The 16955-nt window shown below is 46.9% G+C and overlaps 4 protein-coding genes across 4 annotated transcripts, besides 4 other annotated features; 2 read left to right on the top strand and 2 right to left on the bottom strand.

Annotated features, from left to right (window-relative positions):
* Window positions 1-134: 134 nt before the first annotated feature.
* Window positions 135-2907, bottom strand: UA08_08262 (hypothetical protein; the record flags this gene model as incomplete). Its single annotated transcript, XM_020263166.1, has 4 exons — window positions 135-625; window positions 696-2040; window positions 2093-2194; window positions 2524-2907. The coding sequence occupies 4 exons, from the start codon at window positions 2905-2907 to the stop codon at window positions 135-137; spliced, it is 2322 nt and encodes a 773-aa protein (XP_020116648.1).
* Window positions 2908-3124: 217 nt separating this feature from the next.
* Window positions 3125-3239: a repeat region (Identified by RepeatMasker using a combination of RepBase library and repeat library created with RepeatScout).
* Window positions 3235-3572: a repeat region (Identified by RepeatMasker using a combination of RepBase library and repeat library created with RepeatScout).
* Window positions 3240-3481: a repeat region (Identified by RepeatMasker using a combination of RepBase library and repeat library created with RepeatScout).
* A 2-nt stretch (window positions 3573-3574) lies between the features above and the next one.
* Window positions 3575-3634: a repeat region (Identified by RepeatMasker using a combination of RepBase library and repeat library created with RepeatScout).
* Window positions 3635-3865: 231 nt separating this feature from the next.
* On the bottom strand, window positions 3866-8937 carry UA08_08261 (hypothetical protein; the record flags this gene model as incomplete). Its single annotated transcript, XM_020263165.1, has 7 exons — window positions 3866-5225; window positions 5290-5737; window positions 5814-7078; window positions 7129-7149; window positions 7208-7307; window positions 7358-8504; window positions 8581-8937. 7 exons carry the CDS (start codon window positions 8935-8937, stop codon window positions 3866-3868), a joined length of 4698 nt encoding a protein of 1565 aa, XP_020116647.1.
* A 645-nt stretch (window positions 8938-9582) lies between these two features.
* UA08_08260 (hypothetical protein) lies at window positions 9583-10995 on the top strand (the record flags this gene model as incomplete). The annotated part of the gene is made up of 5 exons (XM_020263164.1): window positions 9583-9611; window positions 9650-9820; window positions 9895-9998; window positions 10213-10596; window positions 10652-10995. 5 exons carry the CDS (start codon window positions 9583-9585, stop codon window positions 10993-10995), a joined length of 1032 nt encoding a protein of 343 aa, XP_020116650.1.
* A 459-nt stretch (window positions 10996-11454) lies between these two features.
* Window positions 11455-16754, top strand: UA08_08259 (hypothetical protein; the record flags this gene model as incomplete). The annotated part of the gene is made up of 3 exons (XM_020263163.1): window positions 11455-14391; window positions 14445-14717; window positions 14766-16754. The coding sequence occupies 3 exons, from the start codon at window positions 11455-11457 to the stop codon at window positions 16752-16754; spliced, it is 5199 nt and encodes a 1732-aa protein (XP_020116649.1).
* Between the last annotated feature and the right edge of the window lie 201 nt (window positions 16755-16955).

The following is a 16955-nucleotide window of genomic DNA, read 5'->3' as shown; positions in this document are numbered from 1 at the left end:
TTTTTGACTTCAGTTGATCAGATATGAAAGACCCAGTTTCGCAGTTTGAATGTGCCAAGTGTGACTTTCAACACTACTTTTCCTTCTCTGTACATCATAATATTTTCCCAATACCATCCATATTCTTCACTATCTCAACTATCGAGCGCAAGTTCCACTTGAAGCGGAAAGCTCTTCCACTCGAAATCCCACGTAAACTGCTCTGTTTCAGAGGGCCAAAGGGAGAAAACAATCTCTTGGACTCTCTTCGGCAGTTCAAACACTTCGTCTTGATCATATTCCAGCTGCCTTGCGGTTTGTGATTCAATTCGGCCTTGTCCAATTTCCCTTATCTTCATATGGCCACCCACGTAAGACATCGATCGAGTGATCAGAAATTGGCGAGCTAGGCGCCTTGCAATCTCACCCTCTGCCCGTCTCAAGCTGGAGACCCCAAGAATTGAGATGCGGAGATTCCTTAGGCGCTTTCCCCCTCCGCTTAGATCGATCCTATCCCAGATCGCCTTGCCCAATGTCTCATCCATCGCGGCATTGATGAAAACATCACGGGTTGGTAATTCTGCATTCTGCTCAGAGAATTGATTATAGTCTCTGGCTATGCTCTCGCGAAAATTGCAGTCCAGATCTAGAACAAGACTATGAAGTGAAGGGAATTTGCCAAGCGCGTTTATAGAGTTTGCATTCTGTCTGGCTACCCAAAGAACGTCTGAGTGGAAGCCGGAATTCTTCAAGATGAGGCGCTTGTCTGCTCAGGCTGACAAGGTCAAAAGTGCTGAATAGAGGATATAACGGGTGTTTCTCATGGGCCTTTCGACCGGGAGGCATGTATGGTTCAATAATAAATCCTCGTAACGTTCGACCATGGTGAGCAAATATCTCATGGATGATAGCTGTATCTTGAGGACAGCAAACGCGAATATACTTGAGCGGATTCAGACCAGCAAACAGAGAACTCAGATCTCTTGCAAAGCTTGGATCTTGCGCCATTCCAAAAGGACTTTGAAGACCGAGATGTAAATAATCCAGTTGTGGGAACTTGGAAAGCTGATTCAAGATCTCGAGTGGAAAGTATGAGTTGGGAAACTCGAATGCTCGCAGAGAAGAGAAGTCCGTCGACTTAGCCCATTCCTTGAGAGAATCGAAGCAGTAACCTTGGTGTCTCAAGGAAATTGGACTGGCCAAGAACTTCGATTTGCTGACATACTCGTCCAAAGATTGGTTATATTTCGTGATGTCGTTCATTTCGCTAACAGCACCCTCCGTTAAATCTATATGTTTGAGATTTGGTGCCATTGTGATTAAAGGGAAGATGTTCTCAACCGCCACTTGAGTTTTTGCGAGTCTGTAGACATTATAGTTTATTAAAAGCGCATGTAGACAAGGTGATCGTAGAAGGTCCATCTCAAAGGGATCCCTCAATTCCGGTACCACGTTAGGTGTTGATAAAAATCCTTCGAGCCCTGGTTCTCGAAGCTGCAACCATTGTCTGCCCCAGACGTTCAATTGACAGGTCAAGTGGTGTTTGTGGATCACTTCAAGAAGGCATTTTGGGAACATGTTTTTGAGCAGATAATTCATCTCTGTTAAGCGCGACATACTGCCTATCAACCATATCAAAGGTTCCCAGTTCTTCTCATTATAGTATCCTGGCTCTCGCCAAGCACGTAAAGTCTGTATTAAAGGTTCAGACAGATGTCTATTGAAGAAAAATCCTGGAGAGCCAAATGTATCAGGTATCAGGTCCCGAGCCCTAAGATCCTCATCAAGACCAAAAATGTTATAAGAGCCCCTAAGGCTATCCAAATCAAAGACTTCCTGGTAACCATTATCTGGCATTGCCATAATATTAAGGCGTCTTGCATGAGTGAGAAATTGTTTCCGACGAGGATTTTCCTTAATCTCCGTCACAATGTGCTGGAGAGACGTGTAGTCTGAGAACCTCACATTCAGAGTTTCATAGATGAACGGAACTGCAACCTCATGAAAGCAATGGTTCACAAGAGTCCAAGAAGAGAAGTCTTCGTGGTCATCAGCCTGTACCTGTCAAGTAATTAGCATGCATGTAGCTTGTGTGGTCGGTTCGGTCACATACATAACCACATATCAACCGGAGAACCTCTATTGGTAGTTTATCCATGTTTTGGGTTGCGTACTGTCCCAATGGCAGATCTGACACAGACTGACAGAGATCAATCTATTTGAGCAAAGGTATGAAAGTGTGTCTCGTCAAGAATTAAGCCTGTACCATCGTCTAATTGACAGGATTAGTTTACGGCTATCCCGGATATGGTAAGGGCAGCGCATAAATCCACTCGTCTGTGCTCATTGGACGTCGTTATATCCTCGCCATTGAGATTTGCCAAGAATCCCCCTTACTACAGTGGGGCGAAATAAGTGTTCGGACCCCCCCCCCCCATACCCATAATACCCGCACAAGGGTCCGGAAACTTATTTCGTGGTACTGTAAATTAGGACGGGCTGGACCGTAATATTACCGAGACATGGTAATCGCGATGTACGTACAGTATTGTTACCGACAAGCGGTTGCATCGCCAAGGCTGCTGCGCCAAGTTCCAAGATCAGCTCAGCTTCCTGCAACCATCTTGGTGTGGCACGATACGTATATGTAGGATATGCGCTGGCTGCAGTGGGCGCTTTTCTCTCGTTTTGTTCGTCTGATTCCGTCGTTGCGCTTCCGAAAGTTATCGATCTTTCGTATGGATCTGATGATTTGGATGACGAGTGTTTGCGATCAATACGCGATATCCCATAACCGCCGATCAAATTCACCTCATACTCATCTGATATACCGCGGAGCAACCGCGGGAGAGCCTCGCGAGTGCGACTCATCACAGATATGAAGTTCGGTGTTGGCCGGGTATCCGCGACCCTTGCCGCGACCGCCATATTCCTACAACGCGGTGACGGTACACAATAACGCGGAGCCTATCAAATTGAAACTTGAACCGAATCATGATATTCTGGCCGAAGATGCGGAGGTTCAATACCTGAACGCTGATGGTACCATCAGCCATACAGAAAACATTAATCGCAGAGACCATCGGGTGTTTAAAGGTTCGACATAGACTGAAATCGAGCCAGATCACTGGACATATGTCGGCTGGGAAGTATAAGTAGAAGGAAAAAGGCCAGTAATTGTTCTTTTCTTTCCTTCTTCTCTCCAGTTTAGTCTCTTCGTGTTTAGCGACCAAATAGATTTGGTATTGCATCGTCACATACACTAGAATATACATCTAGGAGTATAAAAAGATTATAAAAGAATAGATCTATATAAATACACTTCTATATTATATATCTAGTTATTCTTTATAATTCTTTAATCAAAGTTACTTGATTATATACTAAAAGGGTTAATAAGATAAATCTATTTAAAGATTATAATACTTTAGGGTGCTTTTTCCATCTTGATTATAAATACTTTTTATTACTAGACTTGAGTTATACTCGACCATTAATAAGGAATATCCTTAGGAACCTCTATGTGGTTCAAAGCTATCGTATTGTATCTCGACACAGCCAGTGACGACTAAGGTGGATCCAGGCGCGTGACATGGTGGATTACACGCTGTATTCGGAATAGCGGTCATAATCCGCTGTCAATACCCGTCTCAGCAGAGCCTCTTTTGTTCTAGTAAGCAATGGCCCAAGCCCTTGGGGGCCAGAATTTGTATTTCGAGGTCAACTTTCTGATCAATGGGAGCCCTCCATGTATGTTGTGGTGGAGTTAGACTCGGCGAGGACTCCCTTGGCATGTTGCGGTTGAGTTCTATATTTAATTTATATACATTGATTTACAAACGGTCAGATAGTACTAATATTTTTCTAATCAAACAGAATTTTACTTTTATCCCAAGACCATCTTTTCCAATTTCTCCTTTTCACCACTTTCTTGTACCATACTCTTTAATATGCCTCCCTCTATTTGTATCAGTTCCTTGGGCGTTCCGAACTCCGCAACTCTTCCGTCGTTCATCACAAGAATCTTGTCGAAGTCAATAATCGTACTCAGGCGGTGCGCGATGACAATCAGTGTGCTATCACCGAACTCCTCTCTGATACTCCTTTGAATCAGCGCATCCGTCGCCATGTCAACTGCACTGGTAGCTTCGTCCAGGACCACAATCTTCGGGCGGGACACGATGGCACGGGCAAGGCAGAGAAGTTGACGCTGTCCCTGTGAAAGGTTTAGTCCACCTTCGCTGACGGGTGAGCTGAGCGAGGCGAAAGGATTGATATTTTGATTGTCTGGTTGCGCTCCGTCATTTGCACTGCTTGACGGTTCACCGGGCGATGACGCAAATTCAGAAGCGGTGACAAGGTGCACACGTTCAAGAGCATCACGGAGTTCTGAATCGGTGTGTTCATCGAAAGCGTCGAGATTCGTTCTGACCGTGCCTGAGAACAAAACGGGATCCTGAGGGATAATAGCTAGACGGGAACGTAGCGCATGGAGTTTGATTTTCGAGATGTCAAGGCCGTCGATGTGGATGCTTCCTTGACTCGCTTCGAGGAAACGGAAGAGTGCTAGTGTGAGTGAAGATTTTCCTGCTCCAGTACGACCAACGACGCCGATGCGTTCACTGCGTTCGACGCTGAAAGTGAGACCCTTGAGAACGGGTGGGAGGTCTGGTGCGTAGGCCACAACTAGGTTGTTGACCTCGAGATGGCCTTCACTAGGCCATGCAGCTGGTGGATCGGCACCATCCTGAGATTCAGTCTTGACATTGGAGTATTCGGTAACACGTTCTACAGCGTTCATTTCCAGCTCCAAGTTTGCGTAGTGTCTGATGATCCAAATGACGTCCAGGCCATAGTTCAAAGCAAACGACAAGGCAAATCCTGCGAGAGATGCCTCAATATAGGGCACAACGAGGATAATGGACGCAACGATCGTAGAGAAGAGGCCGCCAACGAGTGCCATTCGCAATCCCATCCAGCGATTGAATGCCCAAAGATGCCAGAAAGCGGTGCTGTAGTCGTCGAGTTTGCCGTACATACGAGTAATGTATGTGTCGGTTTTGGAGAAAGCTCTGATTGTACCGACGCCTGTGAGTGCGGAGCCAAACTGCTCGAAGATAGGTGATTTAACAGTGGACTCGAGGCGTTTTACCTCGCGGGCGCCATCCAGATATATCGATGCAATCCAGATGCAAATAGCAAGTAGTATTACCGAGAGTAGGATGACGTATGGCGAAACGAAGATCCTATGTGAATCATGTTAACGTACATACCATTGGAAGAAGAAAAACATAATTCAAGGTAACCTACCCAGCGGCAATGATTCCACAAAGTTGTAAAAAGTCATGTAAACCACCTGAAATATCGCCAGATAGGCGAGCATCGATAACCTCAAAGTCGGAAGTGAAGCGATTCAGGATTCGGCCCAGTGGCACCGTATCGACCCATCTCAGAGGCGTTCGCAGAACCGTGTAACACAGATCATTGAACAAAACTCGAGAGGCACGAATCGCTCCGGTATAGATGTAGTAGTATTTGAACGTGCCGACACTAGCCCCAATGACCGATAGAGCAACGTAAATTGACAGGTAGAACCCGAGGCTGTAGTCCGGTTTTGCATTGTCTGAGAGCACAGACAAGTTTGATGAGGTAGTGTAGAAAGGCGTGAGTGTTTGGGAGTGAAAAGAGTAGCCAACTGTGTGTGCCATGGATTCCTCGTCCCCATTACCCGTCCAGACTTTGAGCCACCAAGAACGGCCTAGGTTATTGTCAGTATATGACTGTAGAGTAGCCCTCGTACCATTTTAGAAGGGAAGGAGGAATAATTGACTGACAGAGAGAAACGCACTGCAGAGTTGCAAATGCAAGTAAAGCCATAGCCCAGAACTTGAACCCGCCAGCAGCTTTCATGTAAGCTAAGAAGATTTTAATCTTCACTCTGCCACGTTCTCTTGCTTCTTCTTCAACGAATTTCTTCGGAGACTGCTTGGAATTGACTTTCTTCAGCTGATCCATGGTCTCGGTGTCTGATGACTCTTCTGAGTTGACAGCTGTTGGGGCTTCTTCATCTTCTTGGATTTCACTTTCGCTTTCCTGGTGACTGACTATATTGTCCAATGTGCCAGCTTCTTCCAGATCATTCACTAGTCCCGCGTTTTCGACAGTCCCATCACCCAACTCTACAACGTATTTGGTCCTTGACTTGACGAGAGCAACGTGATGGGTGACCAGAATTCGAGTTCTACCGACACCGAGTTCCCCGGTAAGACCTTTCTCAAAGATAAATCGCCCAACATGGGCATCCACGGCACTGAAGATGTCATCCAAGATCAAGGTGCCCGCGCGAGAATACAATGCTCTCGCAAAGGTAACTCTCCATCGCTGACCACCGCTCAGATTAATGCCGTTGGCACCGATTTCTGTATCCTCTCCATCACTGAGCATATCCAGATCCTTTCGCAATGCACACGATTCGATGACTTTGTTGTATCGTTGCTCATCAAACGGAAGACCGAATAAAATGTTGTCTTTGATGCTGGCATTCTCAATCCAAGGTATTTGGGCCACAAACGCGATTGAAGAAGGTATAATCCAGTTGTCTTTTGTGGCCAAGTGGTCATGCCGTTCTTGAGTAGATGGCGCGTGTGGAACTTTGATTTTCCCAGAAAGAATGTCGACTTCACCAAGGATAGCGGCCAGGAGGAGACTCTTGCCAGTACCTGTCTTGCCACTAACCACGCTAAGCTCGTTCTTCGGGAAAGACAAATCGAGGTTTCGCAAGATATATCTCCGGTCACCGGCTGTATCACTGCTTTCGTCTGATGGCCAGGCTATCGATGCGTTCTCAAATGAAATACTAGAAACGTCGCTTGTAATCGCGGTGATCTCCGGTGAGTTTAGGTATTTTTCTATACGTCCAATAGAGATGTATGCGTCAATCAGATCCGCGGTCAATTCTGGAATAACAGACAAGGTCACTTCTAGGTTGCCAAATACTCCGATTGCAGTAAATGCAACAGATGGAGTCAGAGTGCCGTTTAACAGTGCGTAAACAGCAAGAGAGGCTGCGGAAAGCAGAATAGGGCTCGAAATCCAGCAACTAGTACAGGTTAGCAAGTATAAGTAATACAAATCACTACTTTGACTTACAAGAGCAAAAATGTATCGGCACTATAAGAGGTTAGTAAAGCGTCGTCTGGCTAGGTCCATATGTCGATAGATAACTTACACGAAGACGCTCCACTGCTCCTCAAGCTCCTTCGCTCGGAATTGGCCAATCTTATGGTACCAATTTGCCTCAAGAGCCGAAAATTTGATTTGACGGATACCTAAAATAGGTAAGCAATCAGAACCTCAAGTATCTTGTCATGCTGCTTACCCTGTAGAGCTTCAGTCACCACAGCCATCTTGAGATCTCGAGCTTTCATAACTCTATCCTGAGCATCCGAGTAGCGTTTGCTGAAGAATATATTGATGGGAATAGTGACCGCCATGGCCAGGAACCCAGCAAGCAGGGATTGCCATCCAAGTATGGACCACAAGAAAGCAAGCGAGACAAGCAACTTGGAAATGCTGCCTGGGAAATAGTTGTTGAAAGAACAAAAGTCAGAGACTCGCTTTGTGTCCACACCGATGAGGTTAACTGTCGATTGCTTTCCCTTCGGATTATCATCTTCTTCTTCCTCTCCAGATTCGGCGTTGTCCCTGGAAGCATCTCCATCCTCAACTTTAAGTACTTTGGAGGCAGCCTTTACATCCTTGCGCCGCATAGACTTCTGGAAAATTAGTGCCGAAAGTTGAGCTCGCACGGGAATACCAAGCTCGGACCAAGACACCCAATAGAGCCAGGCTTCGATCCAAGAAGAACTGATAGTTGTGAGAGTGAGAACAATGACCCAAATCCACGCTTCGGCAGGGACCTGCTCTCCATAAAATCGGTTTTCCAAAATCCTAAGTATCTGAAAAATGACGAATTGAGGGGCGAAATTACCGAATGCCTGGACTATGGTGAGAGACCACTGCGTAATCAGTGGCCACTTGTATGCGAGAATAACTTCGATCCAAAGCCTTCTTGGACGCTCTTGTTCCGCCCAAGTCTTGCTAAGATCTTTGGCACGAATACGATGACTCATTTTTGGCAGGTCCTTGAGATCCAGATGTCCCGTCTTCCTTGCAAGCAGGAGGACGGATTGGACCCAGGAAAAGCTAGCTTTGTACAAGGCTGATTGAGTAAACATCTTGTCAACAGGAGCGCCATCATAAAAGACATCCGGTCTGCGAGGCAAAGAGACACTAGCCAGGGCAGCAATAATCGTGGCCACCAACTGTGAGGACTTGGTGGCAATTTGTGCCGAGTATGTCCAGGAATGGTGATGCCGGGATTGGCTCTGCACGAGTATTCCAACTTGGAAAAGAAGAAGCATGAACAAACAGGCGCAGGACAACGCGCTGTACAGTCCGAGTGAATAGGACTTGGTGGGTTCTCGCACGATGTTTATGGATACCACCTGAACGAGAACGAGAGCCTTGAAAAAGCATTATTAGCGTTCAATCTTCGAATTTTGATTGGAAATTCCTAGTAAAGATCTGGTGTTTATTTACCCATTGAGCGACATTCAGCCAGTTTTGAACAAATATGGCATAATCGTTCCGATGCAGAGTAGTCACAACGGCCAAGAACGTGGCCGCGGCAAACCCGACCATTGTGAAGACCGACAGTATGATCTTGGGGGTTTTGGCTGAGTATGCAGCCATTGACTCTTCAGATGCAACTCCATCTTTGTCTTCATACAGACTTGGCTTTGGTTTTGGCTGGCGATAATGGAATGCAATGGCCGTTACGGAGGGCACACTGAGGAACAAGCCCAGAGCCAGGACCGCAATACCCGCAGCGAGAGCTTTCGCATTGTAGGTGTCCGGTTCCTGCGCCAGGGGAGTCTGATTGAGACTAAAGAGCATGATCACCGATGCGGCATTGAAACGAGGCTACGCGACAAGTTTCGCAGGGTCCAGCCGGGGGATGTTGCTGAAGTTAACTGCAGAAAAGCTCTCTTTCATGCTGTCTCTCAGGCCAATCTAACCGCTTCAGGCAGCTGGCCAGAAGCAGCTAAACTAGACCCAGAAGAGACCCCGCCCCCCTAGCATTAGGCAAGATAAGAAAGCCATGTCGCCTTCGCACTTGATTGAAGCGGTGTGATTTGCTGTGGAGTTTCTGCTTGCTGTTGGTTCATGACTCACAGTATTATGAGTCAGGGCAGCGTTGCAATGCTAGTCAGTGAGTCTATTGGAAATTGACTACTAGAGCTGCAGCATCTCCAGCCAGTGGAGAAGCAACAGTGAAGGCAGCTATCGACTTCATCGCAGCTCCGTATATCTCTGTATGACACAGACGGGAAAAAAAAACATAACTAAGATAGGAAAAAAAAAATAAAATAAAAGCTTAAGAAACGTGAAGCTTAATCATGTCGGCGCTCGGCTATCAGCCCCCGGTGGGTACTCCGTGTGTGGTCCCCTCTATGACTCCATCGGGAATATCTTCATTTTGTCTCTGCTTCGTTTCAGAGACAGATCTCGACAGCGAGCGCAGCCTGTGAGCAAGACACAATGGCCTCGAACGATATTGTAGTCCTCGGGTATGTAGTAACTGGACACTCCGTTGGACCACAACCAGGATATCTAACCTTAGTATCCATGCGCGCTTTAGAGCAGGGGTCATTGGCCTTACGACGGCGATGCTGCTCTCTCAAGACCCCGAGAACCATGTCACAGTCGCCGCAAAGCATATGCCAGGGGACTACGATATCGAATACACTTCACCGTGGGCGGGTGCTAATTACCTCCCGTATGTCTGCCAGCCAATTCTCTTTTCGGCCATATGCCTCGATGTCCATGAATATAACTAAATGGTTTAACTAGAGTCGGCCAAGAGAATCACTTGATCGGGCAATGGGAAAAAGCGACATGGCCGCACCTTCGGGAATTGGCCCAGAACTGCCCTGAAGCAGGCATCCATTTTCAGGGTATCTATTAGTGAACCAATTTTCTCGAGGCACAGGAAGTATCTGACTCTCTAATCCGCAGAGACTGTGGCCTATAACCGGAAAAAGGATCAGGGATCGACAACAGGGAAGTGGTTTGCTGAATTGATAAAACCGAACCCGTGGTATAGCCAGGTCGTGCCTGATGTAAGGGCCCTCAAAAGAAAACCTCCCTCTTCTTCTGGCTGATTCGTAGCGTGCAAGTATCGTGAATTATCCTCAGATGAGCTCAATCCCGAGATCGACAATGCCAACAGCTTTACTTCCGTCTGCATCAATACGGCCCTCTATCTACCATGGCTAGTTGGTCAATGCAGAAAGAATGGAGTCGTGTTTAAAAGGGCTATTGTCGATCACATCTCAAAAGCCGCTGATCTTCATCACTCCGGGAAGAAGGCAAATGTCGTGGTGAATTGCACTGGGTTGTCTGCTCGTAGCTTGGGGGGTGTCATGGATACGACCCTCATGCCAGCGAGAGGCCAGATTGTTGTTGTTCGAAACGATCCTGGTTTGATGGCTACGATCTCTGGAACGGATGACGGCGATGATGAGGCTACGTATATTATGACGCGCGCTTCTGGTAAGTTTGAACGACCGTTTCTGTTAGCTAGTCCTTGTGTTAAGTATCACATCAGGCGGGGGCACTATTCTTGGCGGATCATACCAAAAGAACAATTGGGATCCCAACCCCGATCCAAATCTAGCAATTCGAATCATGAAAAGATGCATCGAATTGTGTCCCGGTTTAGTAGGCGAAGGCCAAGGTATCGAAGCTCTCAGTATCATTCGACACGGTGTCGGTTTGCGCCCACTTCGCGAGAGTGGTCCTCGCATAGAGAAACAGAAGTTTGATGATTTCTGGGTGGTTCACAACTATGGACATGCAGGCTATGGGTATCAGACATCTTACGGGAGTGCAGCCGATGCAGTGGCATTAGTGAACCAAGCTCTACAGCACGCGAAGAGAGCGAAGCTGTAGATTTTGTATATACCTACGTAGGCAAGAGAAGAAATCTGTTTTGGCTAAACTTGCTATTTAGCCAGCCCTACTGGGCCAGTATATAGATGAATTGGAAGTAAGACATTACGGTTGATGAGCAAAAGTGAGAAAGTTAGGGCTCTGAGGGCAGCCTGAGGCACTAGTTTGCGGCCTGAGGCTTGGGTCCTCACGCGCCGCGCCTCAAACGGCTTAGACTAGCCACTTTACGCGCTGCGCGATTGCCTCCGCGATTTCGCGTCGGCGGTGGAGATTTATTGCAATGTCGATTATTGACATGTCTCCTTTCACATCCAGCCCTTCCCTCATCCGGGGAACCTATGCACGCGCATCCTCGCACTTCCCCGTCATCATATTCTCTCATCTAATGATGACCGGCAATGACTGATGCCTTTTCTGTCTTGCTGTGCTCGCGGTGTCTTCCTCGTACTCCGCTGAACCATGGTGGAAGTCTTCACGGCTCGACCGCCAACTCCTCCAAAGGCATCTCACGGCCTCTTAAAGCGAGACGGAGAACCTCTTCCTGGCCGATCGAACATGCTAGGCACTCCTGGTGAATCTCCCGCGTCCACGGCCGAGTCGAGGGTATTGAGGTCGAACAAGAAAGTCAACTTTTCCCCGATAACGAGCTATATAAAGCCCCCGAGTTTTTCGAATCATACGTCAATATCCGCCCCCGAAATACGATCCCTGCCTCCTTCCAACGAATGCAAACCGACAAAGTCGATTCTTAAAGCCACGAGCACCACTCTGCTAACCGGCGATATGGCTTTGACGGAAGAAAGCCAACCACAGTCCTTCGCTATTCTCTTGGATTCAGCCACGCAACAGTTGGGTGGGGAGTCTCTGAGCTCGAGGGTGGACGCGTATATGCAGCTCTTAGGGGCATTGAAGGCCTACGAAAATATTCCCGAGCAGGATGCTTTGGCCTCAAAGTTGGTGTCTCTATTACAATCTGTACAGCGCGATATTACTCGTGATTTGGGAAAGGGGGATCTTGTTGAAATGAACCTGGTCATCAATGCGCTAAAGCTTGGGCTATACATTATTTGGAGCGATGACCTCGCCTCGCAAATCCCTGATGACTTCAAGATCTTCATAATTGATCAGTCCTTGAGTGTTCTGCAGGAAGGCAAGCTGCCAAAGTCCATTCTCAATCACTACATACACATTCTATACACCCAAAATTTCTCACAAAAGACAATGACGAATTCAAGAGTAACGCGGATATTAGCTGTGCTAAACGACATCACCGATCGCGTGAATGGAAATGGCATTGTCTCACATCGGTTGGTGGTTTATACCCGACTGCTCAGTCAGTCAAAGTCAGTTATGGCTTCACAGGCTTCATTATGGGTAGAGAACTTTATCTCAGGCCTTCTTCATCCAGTGAAAGACACTCGGTCAAAAGCCTTGATTCTCGGCAACAAGGTCGCACTGTTACTGGGACCCAACATGAATATTTCGAAGTGTATTTTGGATATATTCAATAAAGAGCTTTCGCAAGGCAGAAAGCTTGTCTCGGAAATATGTGAGCGTATGTCACGTATGATGATGTCCGTTGAGAGTGGAGTACATGTGCCGCAGATCTGGAGCATTATTATCTTGCTTCTGAGAAGCAAAAGGTTCAATATTGAGCACTGGGAATACTTCAAGGAGTGGGTATTGGTACTACAGAAATGTTTTAATTGCAGTGAACCGGCAATCAAGTCGCAGGCAATTATTGGATGGAATAAGTTCGTCTACGTCGTGAGCTGCAATGAATCGACCAGCATGAGCATGTTGAAAATGCTCACCAAGCCCATTCTTTCTCAACCGGAGCGCAAGCGCAATGAGAAAGGCAGTTCCCACATCACACCCTTGTTTCTTTCAAGTTACTACAACCTTATCTACTATACATTTCGGCCTTCAACTCCTTATGAACACATTGATTTTCTCTGGGAGGAGTACATTTCTCAACCGTTCGCCAATAAATTTGCCAATAGTCCTCAACTCAATGATGCTGCCTGCAAAGCTTTGAGCTCCCTGTTATGGACTCCACAGCCAAAGGTATGGACAGAAAATAAGATCAATGAGGTTTCAAGAATGGAATCAGAATATATTGTGCCTATCGATTGCAGATGGATCAGATCTCGCATTGTCGTGGTGGTTCATGCTTTTGAGGTTCTATTAGCATCTTCAACTTGGAAATCTGGAAACGTCTCGGATTCGAATATTGCCTTAGCCTGGACTCATATATGCAAGGCCCTTGGGGATGCGTCGAGCAAGGAAATCAAACCGTCAACAGAACTGATGCAAGCAATAGCAACCATACTAGGGCTATTCCAACGCCTTGTGCTCGCGGGTCCTTCCTCACTGAACGCAAAAACGAACGAAATCTTTTTGGAGCGCTTCTCATACCTCTCGACAACACTCATATCGACCGTAGGACCCTCTCCATTCACTGAAAACTTGCTTTTAAAAACCTCGCAAGAAACCTTTCAGGCTGCAAATACTCCAACACATCGTCGCTCAAATGCAGGTGCAAATCTTGAAACTTCCTTTATGCATATTTTACGCATGTTGAGTTCTTTTGGGAAACTTTCTGAGCCAAGTCAAAAATTTCTAGGCGTAATCGACAACCTTCTAGAAGTCGCATCCAAAGGCCGACAGTCAAGGTCCTCTCGGCTTGACTTCTTGGAGAAATGCACAGAAATCAGTTTGAACGAGGGTGACAGGAACGAAACCACTCCCCCCCTAGACTCCTATATTTGGGAGTCAACAGCGAGATTGACAATAAACTGCCTTGCCTCTTTGCCAATGGAAACCTTGAGAGACCGAGATGGAACCCTCTCCCGTGATTACGGTAACATGACAAGCATTCTCGTCCGCGGTTTACAGTTTGCTACTGCGTCTATAACGTGGAATTCGCTGCTTGATGTTTATGTCCGCATTATACGAATAGAGAGGGGAGAATGTGGAATTTTGACACTGGTTATTGAGCCCATCGCCGATAAACTCATACAGCTCGATCGTAAACGGATATATCAGCCATTGAAGGCTCTTGTCAATCAAGCATCATCTCTTGCCTATTATCAACAAATCAAATTCCCACCAACATCAACGGTGTCCAATCGTGGCGGTTCTGTATTTCTCCCCGATAAGCTTCTGGAGCTCCTTGAAAAACTCGTTGCGGAGGCTTACGACCAATATAATGCTTCTGAGAGTTCAGTATTAGCAGATGTTGTTGAATCTTTGACTTCACTTTTGGGAAGTGGTGCCCTGCAGTTTCGCTCTATACTCCTTGAAAAGCTTCAAGGTCCCTTGGCATTATGGCTGCGAGACTCTGCTCACTGTCTTACCGCTGAAAACGGTGCAGATAGTAGGCTACTAACTGCAGTGAGTCAGATTTGACATTTTCTATACGAATATGTGACTAACTCTGCTTTTAGTGTCGTACACTTGCCTTGGCAGTTGCAAATATCTTGCAGATGGCCATACCGCATAACACAGATTCACTTCTTACCTTTGAAGCAGTCATTTCGGCCGGCCTTGAATCGGTGCACAAATCAACAGCCAATCGCTTCATCGACATGTGGAATGCTACTTTTGGACTGCAGGAGTCTGTGTCTTACCCCCCTGGAGTTCAAACTGCTCTTCAGAAGCTTATTCGACTCGTGGAATTGCAACTACCTTCCCCTTTACCTAGTCAAGTTGGATCACAAGTAGGTTAACTGCCCAGCTGGCAAAGGATACAGTATTGACTTTTTCAGGAACTCGAGATGCCCGACTTCGTTGAGTCTCAAGATACCGGAGTCAGTGAATCGATTTTAAACCCTATTAGGAGAGATTTCAAACACGTAAACAATCGACTATCGCGGCCCACGAATTTTAGCTCTTCGCCTATTATCCAATCGACTGAATGGAGCAATAGCCATACGTCCACAAAGCAAACTGCCGATAGCAGCCATCGTCGAGGACGCCTTCGCCATGAGGATTCTCAAATACAATTCGTTGCAGTTGATTCGTCCCCGCGCTCTTCTGACATTGAGAGTCAGCTTCTTACGGAGCATCAACGTGAAGTGAAAGAACGACAGCACGGAAACCCTTCTATGTTCCTAGAAGGGTTACGGTCATCCTCACCAGCGCTACCTTACCCAGCAGAAGATACAGGGATCTTATCTCCAACTCAATTGCCCAAGATGCGAAGTACCGTACGCGATGCAGAAGCCCCAGGGACACCTATACTTGCCAACCTGCAGGATAATGACGATGATTTTCCTGGCTCGTCTCCCACCCCGGGTACAAAAGAACAGATATTTCTTCAGGCACAAGGAGGATCTGCTCTGTCTATCAACTCCTTGGATACCGTTCAATCAGACCCTCCTTCTTCTCCGCCAGAGATTGCGCCGTCACGCTCATCTAGGAATAAACGAGTTGCGCGCCAGAAATCTTTGCCGCGAAAGTCCGAATCCAAGATGCCAAGGGATGTCGAGATCAATGCGGAAGAAAGCAGCGAGGAACCACGAAGCGCGGGAATGTCTACTAAGGATGGAACAGAACATTTAGTTATCGATGCTAAGCTAAGTGAAAATCAAACAGATATGTCGCACAAGGAGCATGATCCCCACGTTCAAGACGTACCGGACGCAGACAGTGCACCAACGGACGTGATGCCCGATACAGACACTGATGAGTTTGAACAGCAGCTTGCGTCGCAGCTTGAACAAGACTTAGAGCTAGCAGTGGATTTGAAGATATGGAATGGCAGTCAATCTGCGCAATCTCCAGATAAAGATCTCCAAAGTGGACCGGTCACCCGGAAACGAAAACGCGATGCTGAAACCGAAGAAGCGTCGACACCGGGGCGCACAAAACGGCGCTCACGGAGACGGTCAAAGGCTGTTCGCCGAAAAAGTGCTCAAGAAGAATCTTCCCAATCGGAGAACGACACTTCGGAACCAGCAACGCCTCAAGCATCAATTCCAAAACGGGGTCTTTCAACTCCCCAGTCGTCTCCACTCAAGCATCATGTTTCTGTTGATGATTTGTCTGACAACGCTACAGACTCAAGTTCGAAAAGGGAAACCCGGCATGCTAGCCCTGAGGTTTTACCATCCCCTATCAAAGCAAAGTCTTCAGGATCGCACAAGCGGAGATCTTTGCGGCTCAGTGGAGTCACGGCGATATCGCCACCGAAATCTAATGAAATGCCAGGGGCATCCAAGAACAACAAGAAGCGATCCCAGAATAATAGCAACCACGCTAAGAAAAACAATTCAGGCTCTCCAGAGAAAGCCCGCAAGGACGATCTAGTGCATGATGTTGCAATGGCAAATAATGACAACGATGCAGGAGCCCAGATAACTTCTACTACTTCCGACGCGATGGACATAGTCGTCCCGGAAACTACGGAAAAGGATTCCACAGATAAAGCACAAAATCTCGTCGGGCAGGAAGGACAAGATATCGGAACTGGTGTTGTTATGGCGACGGAAGAGAGCCATATGGAAACCGCCGATGCTCCCTTGGTAACTCCTGAGCAAGAGAAGCCATTCACTACTTACGTTTCTCAAACGGTACAAACCGAGGATCGAACGGAGGATGGAGATCATAACATGCGTGTTCTTGAATCTCTTCGCCGAGTGCTTAGTGATATCAAAAACGCTACTTTTGGCCGAGAGTTTCTGAGAGAGATGGATGATGTGATGTTTGATATTCGAGTGGAAGCACACGAGGCGGCGCGAAGAAGTGACGCGTAGGAATATTGCTTTTGCTTTTTGTTTTCTACTGTTTGTACCTTACTTTTCTTTTTTGTTTGTTTGCTTGTTTTCTTTCTAGTTGATTGGGTTATCCAGTTGAAGGCGTGCATAGCGACGGCGTACGTACATACATGATACATACACATATGGAGGGGAATCAAACTGGGCTTGTTTTGAATGCAATCAATGCCGAACGAATTA

The sequence above is a fragment of the Talaromyces atroroseus genome, assembly GCF_001907595.1.
Source record: "Talaromyces atroroseus strain IBT 11181 chromosome Unknown scaffold_13, whole genome shotgun sequence".
Lineage (NCBI taxonomy): Eukaryota > Fungi > Ascomycota > Eurotiomycetes > Eurotiales > Trichocomaceae > Talaromyces > Talaromyces atroroseus.
Note: the sequence above shows the minus strand (reverse complement) of the source record. Positions and strands in the feature narration are given on the sequence as shown.